The sequence below is a fragment of the Cavia porcellus genome, unplaced genomic scaffold (genome assembly GCF_034190915.1).
Source record: "Cavia porcellus strain 051 isolate PalLab524CR breed Dunkin Hartley unplaced genomic scaffold, mCavPor4.1 scaffold_11, whole genome shotgun sequence".
NCBI lineage: Eukaryota > Metazoa > Chordata > Mammalia > Rodentia > Caviidae > Cavia > Cavia porcellus.
The window spans coordinates 62,201,043-62,222,655 of NW_026947494.1; the positions used below are offsets into that span (position 1 = coordinate 62,201,043).

The 21,613-nt window shown below is 42.8% G+C and overlaps 1 protein-coding gene across 1 annotated transcript in view; it reads right to left on the bottom strand.

Annotated features, from left to right (window-relative positions):
• Iqgap2 (IQ motif containing GTPase activating protein 2) overlaps positions 1-21,613 on the bottom strand; it is a 260,427-nt gene that overhangs the window by 24,214 nt on the left and 214,600 nt on the right. The window contains exons 22-30 of the mRNA XM_003470236.5: positions 18,021-18,170; positions 15,329-15,492; positions 13,262-13,486; positions 10,746-10,886; positions 10,301-10,385; positions 9,635-9,867; positions 7,039-7,171; positions 2,503-2,605; positions 1,754-1,895 (exon numbers count right to left, since the gene is read on the bottom strand). Coding sequence (XP_003470284.2) covers positions 1,754-1,895; positions 2,503-2,605; positions 7,039-7,171; positions 9,635-9,867; positions 10,301-10,385; positions 10,746-10,886; positions 13,262-13,486; positions 15,329-15,492; positions 18,021-18,170 — 1,376 coding nt within the window. The remainder of the gene's footprint in view (positions 1-1,753; positions 1,896-2,502; positions 2,606-7,038; positions 7,172-9,634; positions 9,868-10,300; positions 10,386-10,745; positions 10,887-13,261; positions 13,487-15,328; positions 15,493-18,020; positions 18,171-21,613) is intronic.

A 21,613-nucleotide genomic window follows, 5' to 3' on the forward strand; every position in this document is an offset into this window, starting at 1 on the left:
CTGGTTTTGTTTTATTAAATGCTAATTCTAAAGAACTTACAGAACTAACAGAACTACAGAACTAACTTCACTTGTGTGAAGTTAGTACAAATGGATGTGACAGTCAGATGAGCCATCGTTCGATAATTTTAGATTACCCAACATGTGCTTCTCAATCTTGAATGCAGGGAATTGAGTTCCCTGTTTCTAGCAAATAGTCTTCAAATTCCAGACAAAAGTAATTAAGAGAAAATTTCATCCCATTATTTCAAAGAACAGAGCTTATGAGGTCATGGGATAATCTGATCTAGTTCCATTTGCATGGCATAACCACCCATCTGTATTTCCAGTGACCCTATTAACTGTCACTGGGGAGCAGAATTCAGTTTCCTGTCTTTTTTTTTTTTTGTCTTTTTTCATTTTTATCGGTACCAGGGATCAAACTCATGACTGCACACCTGCAAGGAAGGCACTTATGCCGCTGAGCTAAATCCCCAGCCCCTTCCTGTCTTTTCTGTAAGCCCTGCCCTGCTCTGTCTTCCTGAAAGTTCAATGTGATTTTGTGAGCAGTGGGGGAAAGCCCTGCCTTGAGCATCTGAGAGGCTGAGAATGTGTCACTGTCTTGCAGCTGTGCCAACCTGACGGCGAGGCTTCACTGGCCAATCCACTGCTGTGGGCCCAGGACCCGGAGCAGGTTCTCACCATGGGCCACACGAATGAAGGCAGCTCTGACGAGCTGAGGACAATGTGCGTAAGAAGCAGAAGCAGCAGACACAACCAAGCACGTTGGGGAAGCTTTTTTGGTGTTTTCACAGGTGGCTGAGTATCTGGAAAAACTCTATCAGCAGCAGGACACAAAAGTCACCACAAGCAAAAGCGGCCTGGGACTCAGGATAGATTGCTTGCAAGAAGGCGTGAAACACTTCAGTGCAGAGTGATTCCTGCTCGTCACCAGTACCCTGCACTGCTCTCCGCCTTCCTTCCCCAAAGCGTTCTGATGTGTGGAAGGTATCTGATCCTTTATTCAAGCTTTCAAAAACTACACTGCTCAGTGAGCGTGTGGCTTTCCGGTGTTTGGAGAATTTTGCCGGTTTTCTTTCTTTGTGCATGGAAGATGTATGTGGCACACTCTAGAAACCTGCAGGAGCAGTTTAAAGTGTGCACACTTTATCTGAAATCTCAGAGCCAGAAGTTAGTGTACAAATACAGTCAAAGGGGCCAGGGATGTAGCTCAGCGGCACAATGATTGGCAAGCATGAGGTCCTGAGTTTGATTTCCAGCATCTAAAAAACAAACAAACAACCCCCCAAACAAAAACAAAATAACAATAATAAAAAACAAAAATGAAGTCAGAGCTGTTGATCATTTCCAGGACTAGTTTAATAGGAAAGAAGGCCAATAATTCAGGTAGTATCAGATCTTATCATGTATGGCCTTTTTACGTCACCATTTTATACCAGAAATAAAATTTGGTTAAAGAGTGTTTCCTTGGTTAAAGAATTTTCAACCACTGTGAAACAGATATTTCTCTGAGTTGATCACTTATTTCTGAAAGGAATCAAAAGAAAACCGAAAGCCAAGGTAGACTCTTCCAATGTTCAGTTCCCTCCTGAGTAAGAAAGAGTCTATTATTCTCGGTTCGGTGTGTAACTGATAAACATAACACAGGCCAGTATTCACTGGCTTCCAAGTGACTTCTCTGGGACCAAGTCTCACCGGTGTGTATGTGACTGCACGAGTAGCTGGGGACATGGGCCTACACGTTGTGACTTACTTTATCATGAGGCTTCGGCTGTCAACAGTGTTGCCATCCTCTATGTCATATTTGCTTGTCAAGTAAAGGGAGATCTCTGTTTTTGAGAGCTGGTTTAGGGTGTTCTCCTTGTTAGGGTCACTGGGGTCCACTGCTCCTTCGCCTGAGGGATGAGAATGACAGTTAACTTACGGCTCACTCCTAGTGGGGTCTGGACAGCATGCAGAACGTCCTGCAGAATACACTCCCTGCCATAGCCCAGCTGGGTTTTTAAATATTTGACTACAACATTCAAATGACATGGGACACATTTAAAATATGAACAAATAAACAAAAGAAAGAACAACTAATGGAAAAGTATAGGAAACACAGAAAGGAATCTGTCACTTTTTAACAAATTTGGTTTCTTTGTGTTCTTTCTTTGTGAAACAGATTGATAAATACTTTTTGACATATCTAGAGCTTAGATATGTCAAGCTTCATGCATGCAGAATTGCTTTTTAGTTCAGGAGACTATAAATTCCAGAATTTTTGGTGCACTTGTGCGTGTGCTGTGCATAAAACCCAGCGCCTTGCACATAGGAACAGGCAGTCTTTTACTGAACTGACCCCAAATTACAGAATTCTTAGGTGGAAGGAGGGAAGGAGGTAGGTATTTTCCTTTAAAGAAGTCCCAGTATTAAATTCAAAACAGCTTTTATGAGAGTAAAACTGAACAAGGAAGCAAACGTGAGAATTCTAGGGGCGGGGAGTGGATTGCACAGCCTTACCCAGGAAGGACTCCACACTGGGCGCAGCGCCCAGCAGCTCCAGCAGCTGGTTGAGGGAGTCGTTCTTCTCAGGGGCGATGGCATCCTGGTGTTCCAGCAGGAGCTGTGGAGTCACACAGGAGAGACAGGTCAGGTCCCTGCCGCCACCCTGTGCGTTTCCTCATATTCAATTCTATACCTTCTTCCCAGTGTCATTTAAACATTGAACGTGGTCTGATGTGGAGACTGTGGGCTGCAGAGAGTCGGGGTGAACCTGATTGCAGGACCCGCCTGGGTGGTCTTCCACAACACTCCCTCCCCCCTCATGCCCCACACTCCTTTCAACAAAGAGTCAAAATCAGGGAGTCGGTGAGGTAAGGACATCTCAAGCAAACACTGGCAACAGGGCCTTCCACAATGCATTGGAGAGCGACCACGCAGAAATTAATGCTTATGCTGTATCATTATTTTTAAAATCATCACTATGAGCTATTTTAATCTGCCCTCTGGCAGTGAAGATCCTCCCTGATAAGATGGCAGAGATGCCCCAATGGTTTCTTGGCCTGAGACCCAGAAGTGATGGGGAGCTCCTCCTTTTCATGATCCCTGAAAAGACTCAAAAATGAGCAACAGCCCCTCAGGTATTTTGCCAGGTCTCAGAGCAGCAGCACTGGAGGGGAACAGTGAGGGATGGCACATGTGTCTTTGTTGGCATTTCTAATTAAACTGAAAAAGTATTACAAACTCTGGGGCTGCTACCCCTGCTCACAGGACACAGAATTTTAGTCGTTTAAGCAAATATGGCATAAAACTGAATCACAATGATAAAGTTAGCCCCTTTTCCATTCTTGGTCTTTTTCAACAGCTTTACTGAGGTATATTTAACACTACTGAATGCACTCACTTAAAAACTTCTGATATATCTCCACCATCTCATTTCAGAGTATTTTCATGACCTCAAAAGGAACCCTGTCTCATCCACAGGCATCCCCCATTACTTCTCCCTCCTAGCCTCTCCTTTTGGTCTCTATGAACACGGAGCTATTCTGGGACCTCACATAAGTGGAGTCACATAGGATGTGCCTTTTTGTGACTGGCTGATTTTATCCAGCATAATGTCCTTAAAGGCTTTTCTGTATTGTAGCAGGTATCAGAATTTCCTTCCTTTTTAAAGTTGAGTAATATTCAACCGTATGGACATACTACATTTGATTCCTTCAACTAGGGATTGACACTTGGCTATCATGAATAATACTGTGGTGAACATAGGTGTATAAGCTGATTTTCAATTATTTTGGAATTGCTGGATCATGTAGTAATTCTACGCTGAATGATGAAGGACTGCCATGCTTTCCACAGCCACTGTACCATTTGACATTCTCGTCAACAGTCTGCAAAGGCTCTACTGTCTTTATACACAAGGAACTTTACTCTTTTAGAAAGTAGTCATCCCTCCTAGCCTCTCTGATGGGTAGGAGATGGTATCTCATTATGGTCATGATTTGGATTTCCCTAATCATTAGCAATGCTTAACTATCGTTTTTTAAAAGTGGAGACTGAGCCGCAATCTCAGCTCTCTTAAATAATTTTAGTTTGAAACAGGGTCTGGCTAACAGAAATTGCCCAGGCCGCGCTTGAATTTTTGATCCTCTTGCTTGGAGTGCTGAGATTACAGGAAGGTGTCATTATGCTTGGCTTGGCATTGAATATTTTTTCATGTGTTTGCTGCAAAGTTGTATTTGAGATATCTACGTAAGCCCTGGGCTTATTTTCTAATCAGCTTTTGGGGTTGTTCTTGAGTTTTAGGAGACCTTTACAATTTCTGAATTAACTTTTTACTACATATATGACCTGTAACCATTTTTCTCCTATTTTTAACTCAGCTGATTGTCCTTTCAGTCATGCTTTTCCCTTTAAAAACTGGGTTATTAATCTTTTTTTATCATTGAGTCATGGGACTCTATATTCTGGACACAAGGCCCTTGTTATATATATTATTTGGAATTTTTTTTTCAGCCTTCTGGTTGTTTTCTCTGTTTCTGTCTCTTTCTCTTTTTCTTAGACAAAATCTTGCTATGTAGCAAAGGCTGGCCTTGATCTCATGATGATCCTCCTGCCTCAGCCTTCTAAGTGCCGGGATTACAGGTGCTACCACCCACATTATCGTCTCAATTTCTTGATAGCACTATTTATAACACAAAACATTTAGATTTTGATGAAACTCAGTTTCTTTCTTTTGCTGCTTGCATACTTGGTGTCATATCTAAAAAACCACTGCTTTCTCCAAGGACACAAAGATTTATCGTGATCCATTCTGAGGGCATTTCTCTTTCATACAGGGTGCGAGGAAGGGGTCAGCCTTCATTCTTTGGCATGAAGATTTCAAGTTACTCTGGTGCCCTTTGTGAAGAGACCATTCCAGTTGCCTGCCTTGGCCTTTTGTGCAAGGGAACTGACTGCCCACAAAGGATTTGCTTCTAGACTCGTGGTTCCTCTGATTTGTCTGTCTTTAGGTTGGTTGGGCTGCCCTGGTTACTGTCTTTCCATTCTCTGTTTTTGAAGCATAGTGAAGGAGAGCCTACTGATTTAATACTAATTTTGTAACACTTGGTAATTGGTTTTGGTTTGTTTTTGCTGTGCTGAGGACGAACCCCAGGGCTTCACACAGCTAGGCAAAGGCTCCAGCATGAGCTATGCTACCAGCTTCTAAAGAGGTCTTTACCACAGGGAGAGCTGTGTGGAGGGGAGACCTCAAACAGAGGAGTGACTGCTTCCAACTCTGTCAGTGTGTGTCACACTTCTAAAGCTTCTGTGTATGGCAGGGCTTGCTAGGTTTCCATGACAGTAGAAGTACTTTAAAGCAAAGAAATATGCATGGCTTTAAAAAGACTGAGTTGATTCAAAGGAAGACATTAAATAACAGAGGTAATATAAAGACATGGAGGAACTTGGAAAGATGATGTAGATGAGTTTTGGGGGAAATAAGTTAAACAGCCAGATGGTCTGGCTGCTATCTCTGGAAAGGGATGATTTAAGGGGTCAGCCTCCGCCTCTTATTCTGTTAATTACGGAATTTAAAACACTTCCTGCATATCTCTGAGGACACAGGGCCGCAGCCTTGGCGGGGCTGCAGCAGACGCCTCCACATTTGGAAGGGAAAGAGGCAGACTCTTCCCACTCCACCACGGATCCCTACACATCTGCTTCCAGCCCGAATCATGGAGGAAATCACAGCTGTCACAGGCTGCAGCTCCCAGGACTGGACTGTTTTCAATTCTTGTCAACACAAGAGAAAGATAGTTTCTTTTGAAAGACTGAAGTCTAAATGATTCCAAGATCATTTCTGTCTGTTCCCCATGAGAAAGAATCTCTTCCTCAGAAGGGGAGCTCCCCACAGTTCTTTGTGCATGTGGACAGCAGACGTGGGACGGAGGCGGCCTTAACTGTTTGAGATGGGTCATGTACCATTAGAAACAGATGAATGGGCCACTGCGCAAATACTAGTCTGCTTGCTCATTAGGGAATTATTTTCCTAAATGGTGCATGACCAAGCAGCTTTCTTTGTGATCTGCATGCTTCTATATGGAGAGCAGGAGGGTAGCCTGTTCATGTGATCAGTGCTTATGCAGAGCTTATTGCAAATAGAGACGTTTCCTGCTCTGCCCTTGTGAGAGAGAAAACAAAACCAGACCCAATCTCCCCTCCAAACCCACACCTGAGGTTTAGTTAGAAGACCTCCATGATAAAGACTGACACCCTAAGCGTCCTCTGTAAGTGTCACGCTGTCGTGTAACTCCAAGGTGCGTGGATCCTTAAGGGAAGGATCTGCAACTCTCATGTGCACTGCCGAATCATGTTAGAATGTACACTGAGAATTGAAAGGCCTGGGGTTCTTTTCTGATGCACCACTAAGACTCTGCTTTGGCTAGCAAGGTCTATTCTTGAAAAGGTTAATATTAATTAAAACAAACAAAAAAACCTAGTTCCAACTGGACTTAAAATAAGTTCCAATTCATCTTAAAAACTTGACTGAAAAGCCATTGAAGCCCTTTCTATCCTGTCCAGTGTCACCCAGAGTGCCAGCAATCGACTATGGTGACATCTGCATAAAGCCAGACAGACAGTGACACAGTACAGACTGCAGCTGCCCACTTCTAGGAGATGGAGGCTTCTAGAAGAACGGCAATGACCCTGTGTAGGCGGCTATGGCTGGCTGGGGTTTCCTTGAGTGGCCTGTTTCCACTTTTCTTGACGTCCAAACACTGCACTCTTTCTCAGCTTTTGAGCCAAGATCAAGTAGAGAACACCAGGGTTTGGTCTCCTTCAGAGCCATTATAAGCGAGCATTACAAATGGATCATGTCAACAGTAAATACTGTTCAGGAGAAGGGGGTCTATTAACACCTAGGAGCCAGAGGGTAAATAATGGAGGGAGCTTTGAGGCTATGGATGTGAGCAGTTACGTGAGTACACTGCCGGGCCTGTGGAGAACAGGCAACTTCAAGCGAACAGAGGCCCGAACCCTGGTCCATCGCTAAGAACCCCCGACCTCACTTACTGAATGTGTGTTGATGATTTCTTCGATGGAAATATAAATGACTGGCTTGCTGACTGTCACCAAGTCTGTGTATTTGTCCATATTAAATTTGTCTTCTGGCTCAGGAACATTGCATGCTTCTTTAAAATACTTCCTAAAAAGGAGAGGGAATTCAACTTAGAGTCAAATTTGTGAGTTAGAAAGTGTCATCAAAATAGGGAATTCAGAGGAGCTGGCACACATCTGTAATCCCAGCTACTCATGAGGCTGAAGCAGGAGGATTCAAAGTTGGAGGCCTACTTAGTGAGGCGGGGTACCTTAGTGAGAACTTGTCTCCAATCAATATTAATCAATCAGGTCTGAGAATGCAGCTCACTAGTAGAGGACCTGCCTAGCATGGGTAAGTCCCTGAGTTTAATTCCCAGGACTGGAAAAGTTAAAAAAAAAAAAAAAAAAAAAAAGGAACTTTGAATGATGGCAAGTACTTTGTTCTCCACCCTAAACCTTGGGGGGTTGTTAGGGATTCTTTCCACTGACTCTAGGTGTTACAGCCTGGGCTTGCATTTGTTTTTTTTTTTTTTTTGTCTTTTTCTTTTTTATCGGTACCGGGGATCAAACTCACGACTGCCTGCTTGCAAGGCAGGCACTTATGCCGCTGAGCTAAATCCCCAGCCCCTGGGCTTGCATTTGGAGCCAGCACTTGATGTGATCAAATGATGAGTGGGTCATATGCTATCTTTAAAGTCCTACCATTTAAGAAATAGTCCCTCAAAGTTAAATAAAAGGGTACTTATACAGTAGTACCTCAGTTCACAAACTTAATTCATCCCATGATTCTAGTTACAAACCGAGTTGGATGAGAACTGATGTGCTCATAAGGTCAACACTGAACATAATCATTGAATTTCACACACACACACACACACACACACACACACACACACACACACACGGGACCTTATTCTGCATGCTAAGCATGTACTCAGCCACAGTGCAACATCCTTACCCCAAGACTAATAACACTTGATCTGAGAGCCAAGTCTTCACAGTGAATACAATCCAATAAGCAACCAGTTAGACTGCTTTAAACGGCTCAAGCTCCTGGGTCTACACCATCCTAATTACCCTGCAGAACCTCTCTCAAGGTGTGATAATGGGGAGTTAATGAATTCTTATTAGATCCCAACAACAGGGGTTGATCCATGGACAGATGGTAAGGGCTAGGCACACAAATATGTAAGGCTCCCCAGGATTCAGACCTGAAAAGCTGAGAGGCAGTAAGGAAAGCCAGGCGTTCTTTGGTGACAGTGCAGACGTGCCATGTAGTTTCACCCAAACGTCCCTGGTTCAGGTGGAATATGTATTTTATTCTACATAGCTGTAAGTATTTCATCTGCAGTCACTCTTGGCGTCTCTCCTAAGCACACCCAACGCGCACATCCCAGATCTGTCTCTCCCTCCCAGCCCTGGGCTGAGGGGGCAGAGGAAGTCAGCAGCCACACTGGAGGGGTGTCCTCCAAGTGACAGCTGTTGGTCCCAGGCTGCTCTGGGTGTGCTTTTTCATGGGAGCTGAGGGACACAAGGGATAAATAGGAAGGGAAAAAGGACAAGTTTGAGAAGCAACAAGGGGAGGCTTTTGGTTTTGTTTTTCTTTAAATGAAGGGGAGCCGAGAACACAGATGGTTGACAGGAATTACTCCAGAAAAAAGAAACAGAGTGCTCTTTCAGCAGCTAAAGATTTCAAGTAATACAGGCAACAGATTCGAGTTTTCAATCAATGAAGGAACAGAATTAGTGGCTTGACAAAGGAGCACTTGCTGTAGCAAGAGGATTGGGTAAACTGCCTTACAAAAGGCAACCTTTCTACCTAGAGGTAATCATGAATTGCCCTTGTTGGTAAGCAAATCCCTGACCCAGAGAAAACTGAAGGAGGAAAAATTAGTGGCCAAACATGTGCTGAAACAGGGCAAATTTGTGTTTCATTTCCACAATCCACTGTGAGCCAGAGAACAATCAAAGACCAGGAGGATAGAACCACAGGACAAAGGAACCTAACTAACATCACTTAGCTGTTGGAATGATCAGAGCTGCAGTCCACAACACAGTTACCAGATGAAGTCTTACGCATCTAATGAAGAAAGCCTTGGGAACAGGACAGCACACACACATGCACAATCACCTACAAACAAAAACACTGGGTTTCCCCAGCTTTTCCAAAGACTTCATTTCCTACTATTGTTTTTACAGATAAGGCAAATTCTTCCTGATTGGAAAATGACCTTGTAAAAGGGTTACTCTATTTTTAAGCTCAACAAAGCAGAAATCAGCTATTTTGAGTGTTTTCCTAAGCTCTATGAGCCTGCAGCAAACCAGGAGGAAACCACACACAAAGGAAGGGCACTGTGCAGCAGGCCATGCAAGGCTGGGGACACGGACATCAGCAAATCAATTGCTCTTCGGTCCCGTCTCCACCCTCAGTGGCAGCTAGTAGCAGAAATGCTGTAACTATCTGGGGTCCCTGTCCTCCACCTGCAACTCGAGCTCCAGGCACAGAACACATGCCATTCTTGGTCCACATTCTTCCATGTTTAGTTGAAAGGCTATTGGCTCTTCTCACCTGAATTCCTGATAGGTCTTGGACAAATAATCATTCATGGATGAGAGATGCTCGTTTTCTCCTTCAAAGAGCTTGTTGGAGGCAGCGTGCTGAAGAACCTTGGCTACTGACCCTAAGTTTCTCCTCTGGTCAGAATTGATCTGTCCTCCAGCTGTCATGTCAATTATGTCAAAGCCATCAGGGGCCACGATGGCTGGGTTCATGTACCGATAGTACAGGAGGTTTCCAACAATCTGTGGTGATGCAGAAGACAAACACCATTTTAAAAAAAGAAAATGTAAGGGTTGAGATTGTAGTTTTAAAAAGTCTGTATTGATTTATATTTCCCAAGAGAAAGCAGCTCATTTTTAGGTGCAAATCCTCAAAAGGTATTAAAGAAGGCAGTGAATATTATATCCACTAAAATGCTTAACAAAATCATTTTTGATGAAAAACATGCTCAATGCCCTCCAACTACTCCAACAGAAAGAAGTACAAATAATGTCTAAAATTTCTAAATTAACCTCACCATAATCAACAATCTTGATAGTCATCAGAAACAGAAACCTGTATCTTATTATTACACATAGTCACACATGGAGAAAATTTTTACAAAATGGTGTATTTGTAATTTTGGTTCACACCCCCAAAGAAAAGCTGTGGTGAGACCGCCCTTGAAAAATCTACCTTTAACAGCTCATCTTCTGTTGCATCTGGGAATTTCTCATGGATGGAATTCTTCAGTACTTTGGCTATATACCTCAATCCGTAACTACATGTAAAACAGATGACAAAAGAAAATAATGGAAAAAAGCTAAGTGAGGAAGAAACATGCAGCAATTTTTCCAGTCACTAAAGCCCAGCAGTTTCTCTAAAAATTCAACATAAAATGAGATGGTAATGGAATCACAGGACTGCCACTGATGATAATGCAACGGGTGCAGCTACGCCCAAAGTATTGTTCCTTCTTTAGAGAGCAGTTACAAATGCAAAAGGCTGCATGTAAACCGTCTTTTAAACAGCAAACCTAATATGAGGGAGAATGCCTGTCTTCACTCCTAGGGCTTATCTTGCATTAGTTTTCCAAGAACTTTTGGCAAAGAATTTGAAAGCTGCTACAAATCCAACTCACGGCAGCAGATCGAGGGAGGAGATGATAGAATTCAGAACTTTGTCAGTGACCCTTCGAAGGTTCTCGATGGACACTTCCAGCTTATTTCTCACTTCTGGGTGGGTCAGGGCTTGCTCTGTTGTCACGTCATAAGGCAGCTTACTGAAAACAAAATAAGGGTTTTAAGTGGGCTTGGGGCCTCGGTAGGAGTCTTAACACGCCTGCCATGCTGGCTTTGTGTGGTGCACCTAGTGGCTAACCACTGGCTCCATGAGCAGGTCTAATACAAACCCAGATAACTCATTTCCTTTTCTGTGTGTGTGCATGATGCTAAGATTGAGCTCAGGGCCTCACACATGCTAGACAAGTGCTCTACTATAGAGCTACACCCTTAGACTCTCCTTTCTTTTCATCAAAGCAGTATGTCTATCACAGAAAAATGGCACATAATAAAGAAAATCAATACCGACACAGAAACAACCAATTTTTATACCTTAGAATGTATGGGCCTTTCATAGTCATGGGTGTAATGATATACATCATATAGTTCCTATGTATGCGTGCATATACGTGGCCAGTATTTTGTGAAAAGAAAGTGGAGTATCTGGACCTGAATGCAACTGAAAAAAAATGTATATATATATATATATATATATATATATATATATATATTGTTGTTGTTGTTTTGTTTCTGAGACAGAATTTCACTATGTAACTTCTTGAAGTCACTATGTAGCCCAGGCTGGTCTTAAATTTGTAGAGGAATCCTACCCTCAGCTTCCTGAGTGCTGTGATTACAGGCATGCACCATTATGCCTGGTTTCTGACCATATTTTCTGTATTAATGAATATATATCTATATTGTTATTCCAAATAGCTACTTACTCCATTATGTGTTATAAAAATTTATTTAATAAATCCTCCAAAGCTAAATATTTTAGCTTTTTCTGACTCTGTACTACTACAAACAATGCTATAACAAGTATCCAAATATAAGTTTGATCAAAATATACAGTCAGGACCAGGAATGTAGCTCAGCAGCACAGTGCCTGCCTGGCAAGCACAAGGTCATGAGTTTGATTCCTGGTACAAAAACAAACAAATATATATATATATAATGTTTAAAGACAGATACTATAGTCAAAGACAACTGTCATTCATCCCCCTCAAAATACTAGGTGGAAGTCATCTCTCTCAAATATCTTTATGAGGCATGATCAAAGGTATTTTGAGTACTGCTACCACTGCCATCCAATGCAAAGGCAGGCTTGCAAAAACGCCACAGTGTTTCCAGACATAGTGGTACGTGTCTGTGATCCCAGTATTTGGGAGGCTGAGGCAGAAGGATTACTGCCAGTTCAAGGCCAGTTGGAACTACGTAGGGAGATCTGCCTCAAAAAACCAAAGCAAAGCAAAGCAAAAAACCTCACAAACAACAGTGTGTCCTCCTCCACCTTGTTCACTAGATCTGCCACTTCTGCCTTGTCCCCAAATCAAAATGACCATGAAAGGTAAGTGCTTTGAATTGTGAGGCAGCCATGACAGAATGATTAAAAAACATGAAAGACTTCTCAAACTTCTTTAGAAAGAGGCAAGATTGATAGGGTAAGCATTGGAAGCGAAGGGGAGTATTTCAAGGTAGATTAATGGCAATGTGTCTTTCAATGTAATTAAAAACAAAACAAAACATTTTCACTGTATTTTTCTATCACACTGCACAATTCTCCATGCAGATCTTTCCTCCTCCTCCTCCCTCCCCCCTCCTCCTCCTCCTTCTCCTCCTCCTCCTCCTTCTTCTTCAACCTTTTTGAGACAGGATTTCACTATACAGAAGTTCAGATTGGACTTGAACCCACTTTGTAGCCCAGATTGGCCTCAAACTCACAACAATCCTCCTGCCTCAGCCTTCCAAGCACTGGGATTACACTTACATTTAATTTAATTGCATTTAATTAATTATATGTAATTTTTGGTTGGTACTAATTATTCTATTATGTGTTATAAAAACCAATTGAACTCAGAACCTTATGCTTGCCAGGCAGGAGCTGTGCTGCTGAGCTGTATGTATCCCTGAACCTCTGCAGATCTCAAGTATTTCACAAACCTTACTTTTTCAGGAAGAAGAAGCTGGGATTGACTGCATCTACAAAGCACACCTAGAAGAAGCATCCCTCCTTGACTGCTCATCCTTTTACATGGAAGTTACTCAGCAACTCAAAAAGGAGTTGTGCCAGAAGAAAAAATGTATCCTACCTTTAAGTCTATGCACAGTAATACACAAAGAAGAAAGGAAGGAGGAAATGACAGGAGCTGCCACACTGGGGGTCAACTGGCTTTGCTATTTGAACACATTATTTAGTGTCAAGATGACAAAGGGAGGCAAAGGGTCTAAGAAAAGCGATCTGTGGAATTTGTTAAACGAGCACCGTATCTTCAATTGAAAAGGACTTTTCTGATTAATTTTTTGGCTTAGAGTGTAGTGTCTACAGAAATGTACATGTGCAAATGACCGCAGGACAGCACACTGGCTTTGGTACCTGGCCTCTCCAGTCTGTGTTTCCAGCTGGTTCACCCAGGCCTTGTACACCTCGACGGGGCTGGTGTTGATAACCAGGGACTTGTCATCGATGATCTCTTTAACCACTGGAGCCAGGAGCTGGCGCAGGGTGTTCTGTCCACGGGCCCCTCTGTTGAAGCTGACGACCATCTTAATGACAGTGGGGTTCCCCGTAACAATGTCCTGTACCTGGTCCACCTTCGACCTGAGGAAAGCCCAAGCCAAAAGAAGATGGTTCACTTCTGGGGACAGTTTTAAAGAATGTCTGTTCTCTTTGGCGGGCAAGAGCTTTGTGGAGTGATTTTCTCAAAGAAGATCAATGTTGGTGCAATTTGAAAAGAAGCCACCATATTTGTAAGATGTGTGTTTATCTGAGTAAGCTAAGGATTTAAAAATAAGATCCTGGCTGCAGCTTTAATCTAGAAGGCAGACAGGAGTTGAAAGTGGACCAAGACTAATAATACTGAGTGATGCTGTACAAGTACAGTTCCCTTCTATTTACCAAATTTTAAAAATAACTCTTGATTGCATGAGCTGTTCCTGCATCTTCAGATCCCACTTAAATTCATCATCTTGCAGCTTCCTGGCCATGACGCAGGGCTGAGAGCCTGTCCCTGACCTCTTTCTTCTCCGCTTCTCCCCTCCCCCAGCAGTCCCCAACTTGCCAGCCCCACTTCCTCTCCCTTTAGGGTCCCACTGCCTTGCTCTGGTCCTTATCTTAGCGGGTCATTCCTTCTCATTTCCTTTGCTGATTCCTCTTCCCAATTTAAAGTTCTGTTTTCGCTCCCTTTTTGACTGTGTGGGGTGAAGTCAGACGCCTTGCCCTAGCCACACGGTGCCCCTCAGATGTCACTTGCCACTCACACACAAGTCTTCGGCCACGGTCTCTTTGAGACCTGCCTTCTGATCTCAGTTTCTAACTCTGCTTCCTCCCTGGGCCCAGCCTGGACTTCCCCATGTTCTCTACCTACTGCTGTAACCCAGTGTGCTAAAGATCCAGACTGTATCTTTTTCTCTTGACTCCTCCATTCCTCTGAACTGTGTAGGTCCATCCAGTTCATACGTGACAGGCAGATCCACCTTCTCAAAAACCAGTATGGTCACAATCAGCAACCTTTCCTCCTCTGCTGAGAGGCCCTAAGCAGGGCAGGAACACCAGCCCTGTTTCTCCAATCTTACCTCGTGGTACTGCCACACCACCTGCTGGCCCACCTCATCTCTGTTCGTTTTCTTACCTGTGCCCAGGTAAGACAATAATCCTAGACCTAGTGGGCCTTATTTCCCCCTTTAATCCATTCTTATAAAAACTGTAACAATTCCCTAAAGTTTAAGGGTCAAGTGGCTCCTTTTTTATAAAATGACTTTCAGTTGACAAAGTTGGATTATTTCTTTCCATCTGTCCAAATCTATCACACTGTGGTGCTCATTCAGTCTGGCCATGTCCCACTGAGGGCCTTATTACTCACCAGTCTGACCTCTGCTGGCTTACAGACCTGGGTGAAGGGCTGCCTGGCCCCTGGGCTTTGGAACCCCCTGGGAACTGGCACAGTTTAAAGTTCCAAGAAGTTAGGCTGGCAACTAAGGTCCACCCTGACAAAGGACATTTCTCACACAATACTTTTGGGGTTCTGTTTATTATAGCTACTGGCACATTTTTCATGTTAAGAAAATAAAATTAGCAAAAGCAGCTACAGTTCTCCTAAAAAAGGAAGACTAGGTAGAAGAGACTGTAACTTCATGTCACTCAGATGTTAAGTAAATTTTCTCATTGATTTTCAAAAGCTTTGGCCTTCCAGTTTTTGTGGACATGCAAAATTAAAAGTTAGGGTCACTGATGGGAGAAAGCTGTACCTGAATAAAGCTTTCAACTTGCAAAAATTGAAACACCCATGGACACTCCATTTCAATCTCAAGAACTCTGATATATTTAATACACATGGATAACGTATCCACAGTAATTTAAAAACTACTTTAGTAAATCTGAGATCATGTCCCCCAAGAAAAGAACCTGCACACTGGTACTTCTCCTACACATTTATGTACATACTTTATTTCTTCCTCCAGAGCAGTTTTGAAAAGCTTGAGGAGCAGATATTCTTCTCGTTGGTTAGAGGCGTAATTGTACAGTGTAAAAATAACAGTGTCCATAAATTTAGTTGACTTGTTCTGTGGCATCTGGAAGATCAGCTTAGCCAAGTATGAAGGGTTGGTCTAGAAGGAAAGAGGGGAGAAGACCCCCCCCCCGCCAGGTATCAGTTAATATATTATTCAAGCAATATCTGGCTCCCTGCTCTTCAGGGACTTAATGTCATTAAAAGCAAACAGACAAGAATCTGGCTAATCAAGGCATTGGCTAATAATGAGTACTGTGATACAGGAAGTGTACCAGAAAGTTATGATAGGACTTAAATGTCATACAGCAGATATTTTGTGTACTGTACAATGTGTTGTACACACTCTGCACTGTTAATCATTTGGAGCCACATATTAACATTTTTTTGTGGAGCTGAAGAAGAGGGCAGAGTGATCTCATGGAAGCTCGTATCCAAGGAGGCTGCTAAGAACGGACTGAGGCTGCTCTGAACAGATCCAGAGAGTGGCCTGAAAGGACTGATGACGATAAGAGGAAACAGATAACATCTCCAGAGACCAGAAAGAGAACGAGGAGGCTGTGGCATGCGGAGACAGGGAGAGCGCCGTGACACTGCATGCAGGCAGGGAAGGGAGAGTGGGGTGGCTGAAGGGGTCCGTGAGGGAACTTCCACGTTATCACCGTCCCCACCACTGACGACAGCAGCAGCAGCAGCAGCAAGAGCAGCAAACAAGAATTTAGAAGATTGACTCAGGCTCCATGAGGGTGGACTTGCTCAGCTACAGTGCCAGCCTCTCGGCCTGGGGTTCTCCTCCAGCACCTACACTAACCCAGTGGAGTTGAAAAGAAAAGCAAGCTTTGGACAGGAGACAATTCACACAGATGCTGAAGGCCTCTCCTCTTCTTCCTCAGCTTCCTTCTGCTAAGGAATGGAAATGTTTAACTCACAGGCTGGAAAGTTTGTATTCACCTAACGTGCCCTCACAGTTCCAAGAAGACCTGACTGTAGCAGACTTTATTACTTAGTTACTTTCAGATTCAGAATGATTTAACTTTTAGGAAGCAGCAACTTAGGATAACTTTTCCCTGACAGCTCTGCAACAGTTCTTTTCCAACTCTAACTCAGCCTATAGGAATTGTGGGAAAGGAAACTCACTCTAAGGCTCAAGAAAGAGGCCTGTCACTGTCCTTAGGTGACCCCAAGACTCACTCTAGGGTCATCCGGAAGAGATAAACTTGGCCTGCTGCTTTGCATAAGAACCCCCCTTTGGGGGAGGTGGAATCTAGGGATCTGGGACCTCTGCTTTCCTGTAATTCTCTCACTGATCTTAGACTAATGCTCCTTCCAAAAGAGAGAAGAAATGGTGGTGAAGCATATGAAAGACACATCACTTGATATAACTGAAAGTGGCCCAGCCCTGGAGCTGTAAGCTTGAGACTGTCTGCAAAGTAAAACTTGGTAGAATTGTTCTAAATACGTTCCTGTACTTGCTACTTTTTCTTAATGAGTCTCTATTTTATTTTTTAACAGAACAAACAAGTCTTAGGTCTCTAGTCAGAGTGTTATTTCCTTATGAAAATTCTGTCTTAAGGAATACTAAATCTGAAAGAACCTAAGTTTGAGATTTCACAGCTATAGAAAACTGGGGGGTATCTATGGTTAAATTTCTAGCTGGTGGCCAACTACTCATCTAAATTAGGTCTGCTTAACAGTTAGGCCAACAATTTTTCCTACTAAACCTGGGCTCCTTTGCTTCGAGGGGAGGTTGCTGCTGTAAAGCAGAAGATTCCAGACAATTATTAATGTTTTCCTTCTTCTGTGCTGCCACATGGTGGCCATCAGAGGCACCTACATCTCCTTGGAAAAGGTGTGCTTTATTCTGAGCAGAGAATTCTTAAACTCGAATTATCACCTACTGGAATCAATATCTTGCCACTCAACTGGGATAAACACAATGCTTGTTTATGGTTTGTGTAATGTGTTCTACACACACGAACAGCACTGACATTCTCAAAGATCCAGGTATCTCCAGGCCTTGAGAGCTGGCAACACACACAGGGAGGCGGGGAGAGGAGGCTGGTTTCTCTCTGTCTCTCCTTAGGGCCCACTCACTTCCTTTGTGACTAACTGCATGTGCTAGTGGGGTGGGAGGTCAATCAATGGTCAAGCAAAACAGAAACTGGTCCATCAGTATTCAATCACAACCACCTCCTCTTGGGTAGCTCTCCCCAGCACTCTGGAAGGAATGGAGAATTAGAATTCATTTAGGTCACTGTAATGCCAGGAAAATAACTGGATAAAAAGGACACTCGATTTTCTTATGCCAGCCTCCCGGCTCTTTCTCTAAAGAAAAGCAGGCTAAAAAGCTGATTTTCAGTTACTTCTGCTTTTTCATGGGTAACAGCTCTGTTTGTGTTGTTATGAGACCTATAGACATCATTGTACTATAATATAATATAGTACTATAATATAATATTACAATATAATACAGCACTATAATATAATATAGTACAAAAAGAGCCCTCGGTACTTCTAGGTATGTGGAGCTCATTTCTTATTCCCAGTGTAGCGAGGGGGCAGAACCACTGCCAAGCGATGTGGAAGACGGTGTTTACCCTACACGCAAGGCGAGAGCCCGGGGCTCACCTGGAGGAGGTAGAACAGCTGCTGGTATGTCTCCAGCGTCTTCCGCTTCTCCTTGCTCAGGCTTTTGATTCCCTGGTTGTCAATGTTATTCAGTATTTCCATTTCTCCTCCTTTTTTCTTATTCAGCTTTTTTCTGTGTGAGATTACATCCTATAAAGAATTTTATGACACTCATTTTTATCTGTTGTCTTCATATATCTCCTGAGAAAAATACAATTGAAACATGAACTTTCCACATTTCCTGCATCAGGAGACACAGGGCCAGAGGATGTTAGCTAAGGAAGTATACTCTGCAGGTGAATCTGGCTTTTATAATGTGTGTCCTCAAAGCTGCACTCATTTGCTCCTTGGATTTAATGTAGCACCAAGAAAAGCCCATGGGAAAAAGAGTCTTTTTAACAAAGGGCACCGGAACAACTGGGTATCCACATGCAACAGAAAGGAGTTAGACCCCTCCCTCAAAGGATAAATAAAAATGGACTCAAAAGAGCCTAACACTGTAAAATTCTTGACAGAAAAACTAGGCAAAGGTTTTGTGACTTTGGGTTAGGCAATAGTTTCTTAGACAGGACACCAAAAATGTACAGGGAAAAAAAAGAATACATTGGATATCATACAAATTAAAACATCTCATGATCCATAAGGTACCATGAAGATAAAATGACAACTCACAGAATGGAAGACAATATTTGCAAAACCCATGTTGGATGTGACTTGTATCCAGAATAAACATTCTTAAAACTCAAAAGACTCAATAAAAATACAAATAAAATAAAAATGAAAATAAAAAATAAAAATAAAAGACTCAATAAAAATAGGCAAAGGATTTGAATTGACATCATCCTAAATTGATAAAAAAATGGCTAACAAGTACATGAAGAGATGCTTCACATCATTGGTTATCAGGAGAACGCAAATCAAAACTACAATTAGATATCATCAGATACTAAATAGGATGGCTATACCTCCAAAAGATTTAGTATTGGTAAAAAATAAAATTTAACAGTATTGGTGAGGATTTGGACAAATCACAAAATTCCTGACTTGATGATAAGAATGTAAAATGGTACAGATACTTAGAAGAAACCTGGCAGTTCCTCAAGTTCAACAGTTATCATATGACTAAACAATCCTGAGCTCAGCTGTACACTTGAGAACTAAAAACACGTGTGTGCTCACCTGTGCACGAGCACAGGAAGTCATATGAAGTGTGTTAACAGCAGCGACATTCATAATAGACAAAAAGTGGAAGCAGCCCAAATTCCACCAGTTAATGAATGGACAATAAAAATGTGGTATTATTATTCATCAATAAAGAGCAATAAAATACTGATTCATGTTATAATATAGATGACTTTAAAATAGTACGCTAGATTTTAGAAAGTAATGAAGTTGAAAAAAATGGTGGCTTGCTAGGGGGCTGCGTACAGAGTCTCTGCGGAGAAATCAGATTAGATGCTAGAATATGACAACATAGAGAGGGCCAGACAAATGGATAACGATTCTTATCAACCAAGGTGGTGACTGAAGGGAAAAATAAAACTAGGAAGAAGGAGGAAAAGCGTGGATGGAGAGCTGAAGCCCCATTTACTCACTGAGCCCTGTTCTGCGCTATACTAGGCACACCCGGGGGATTTAAGGTCATGCTGAAACTGAGGCTGCCGATAGCAGGAGTCTGCGAATCCCGCACCCTTAATGCGACACAGTGAGCAGTGGATCCAAGGAGAAAAGCTGTATTGGCTCTTGGTGACTGCTGGAAATTGAGACCGGGGACCCCATGAAGCAGCCAAAGCCACCTGGTTGCACTGGAGGAGACTGCAAGAAGCTCCGGAGCTCTGAAGCCGGACATCATGCAGTTTTCTGACTGATCTGTGCTGTGCTGGGAACACAGTGAAGACAAGCGGCAGTGTGCAGTGGACCCAAGAGGAAGATCTGCATTGAGTCCCAGTGAGTACTAGGGACTGGGTCTCATGGCTGCTGTCACTGGCTAGAGGACATCTTGAAATTAGGCAGAGCCTGCCACCACGGCGGCATCAGTGACACAGAGAGGACTGGTGGAGGACATCTTGGAGTTTGGCAGAGTCTCTGCTGTGGTGACATCAGATAGTCACCCCTGGTGCAGAGAGGTCTGGTGGAGGACATCTTGAAATTGGGCAGAGTTCAGCACTGTGATGGTGTCAGTGACACAGAGAGGACTGGTGGAAGACATCTTGGAATTGGGCAGACCCTGGCGCGTGGTGACATCAGATATTTGCCCCTGTCGCAGAGAGGTCTGTAGAGGACAGCTGGGATTTGGGCAGAGCTCTGCACCGCAGTGACATCAGTCAGCTGCTTCTGCAGCAGAGAGAACTGGCAGGGTCTGCTGGGGCTGAACCATTCCTCTGGTTGGGACCCAATAAGCAGATACAAAATAGTTGTGACTCTGTGATGTCCACAAGGTACAGCCTAACTTGTGCATTGACTGGCACAGAGGCTGGAGGCTATCCTGCACCGTCCCTGCATCCCTGCCTACCTCAGATAACAGCAAATTGGGGAGGGCAGCAAAAACTAGTCAGCACACTTTGGAAAGACCCTAAGCAATATGGAGAAGGCCAGAGACCCCCAGGACACATCAGTCTGAAAGAAACCAGAAACATGACAAGAGATAGAAATAAAAAAAATCTCCAGCTGCCGAACCTGGGAAATAAGCCCAGGAGAAGTAAACACAGAAGAGAACCAGTGCAATAGCCATCCAATACTAGACATAGCATCAGCTGAAATAAAGAAATACCTTTATGACCTCATAGACGAATTTAAAACTGTACTTTGATCCAAGATATAAAGAGATTAATTAAAGAAATGATAAGCCCCACCCAAGAGAACACAATTGGAAGAATGGAGGAAATCAGAAAAGAAAGAGAAACCTCTGATGAAGAATTTAAACATAACCTAGAATACATGAAACAGATCCAAAGAGATTACCAGGAAACTAAAAACTCCATTGAAAACTGGCAAAATGCCTTGACAGAAACTAAAGTTAGCCTTTTGAAACTTGAAGAGAGATTTATGATATATGATTGTGAAAGAAAAGACCTCTTAAAAATAAGGAGGAACCAGAAAGAAACAATTCAAAGGCCAGAAGACAACAAAAGGATACATAACTTAAGAATAAAGCATGTGAGTGAGGAAGCAGGAGTAACCAAAAATGAAATACAAAGAATATTCACAGATATATTAAAGGAAAACTTCCCAAGTATAGGAAAAAGAAATGATATCCAGATAAATGAGGCCTACGGAACTCCAGCTACCTACAACCAAATAGATCTACACCCAGACATATAATAATCAAGATTCCAGAAATCCACCAAAAGAACAGAATACTAAAAGCAGCCAGGGAAAAGAAGCAGATAACCTACAACGGGAAAAATTATCAAAATAACAACAGACTTATCAACACAAACTCTCAAATAGTGAAGGGCCTAGGGGGAAATATTCCAAGCCCTGAAAGAAAAATAATTTGCAACCAGTTATCAGTATGTACCCAGAAAAACTCTCTCTCAAAATTAATGGAGAAATAAGATGTTTCCAAGACAAGTAGGAACTGTGGGAGTTCG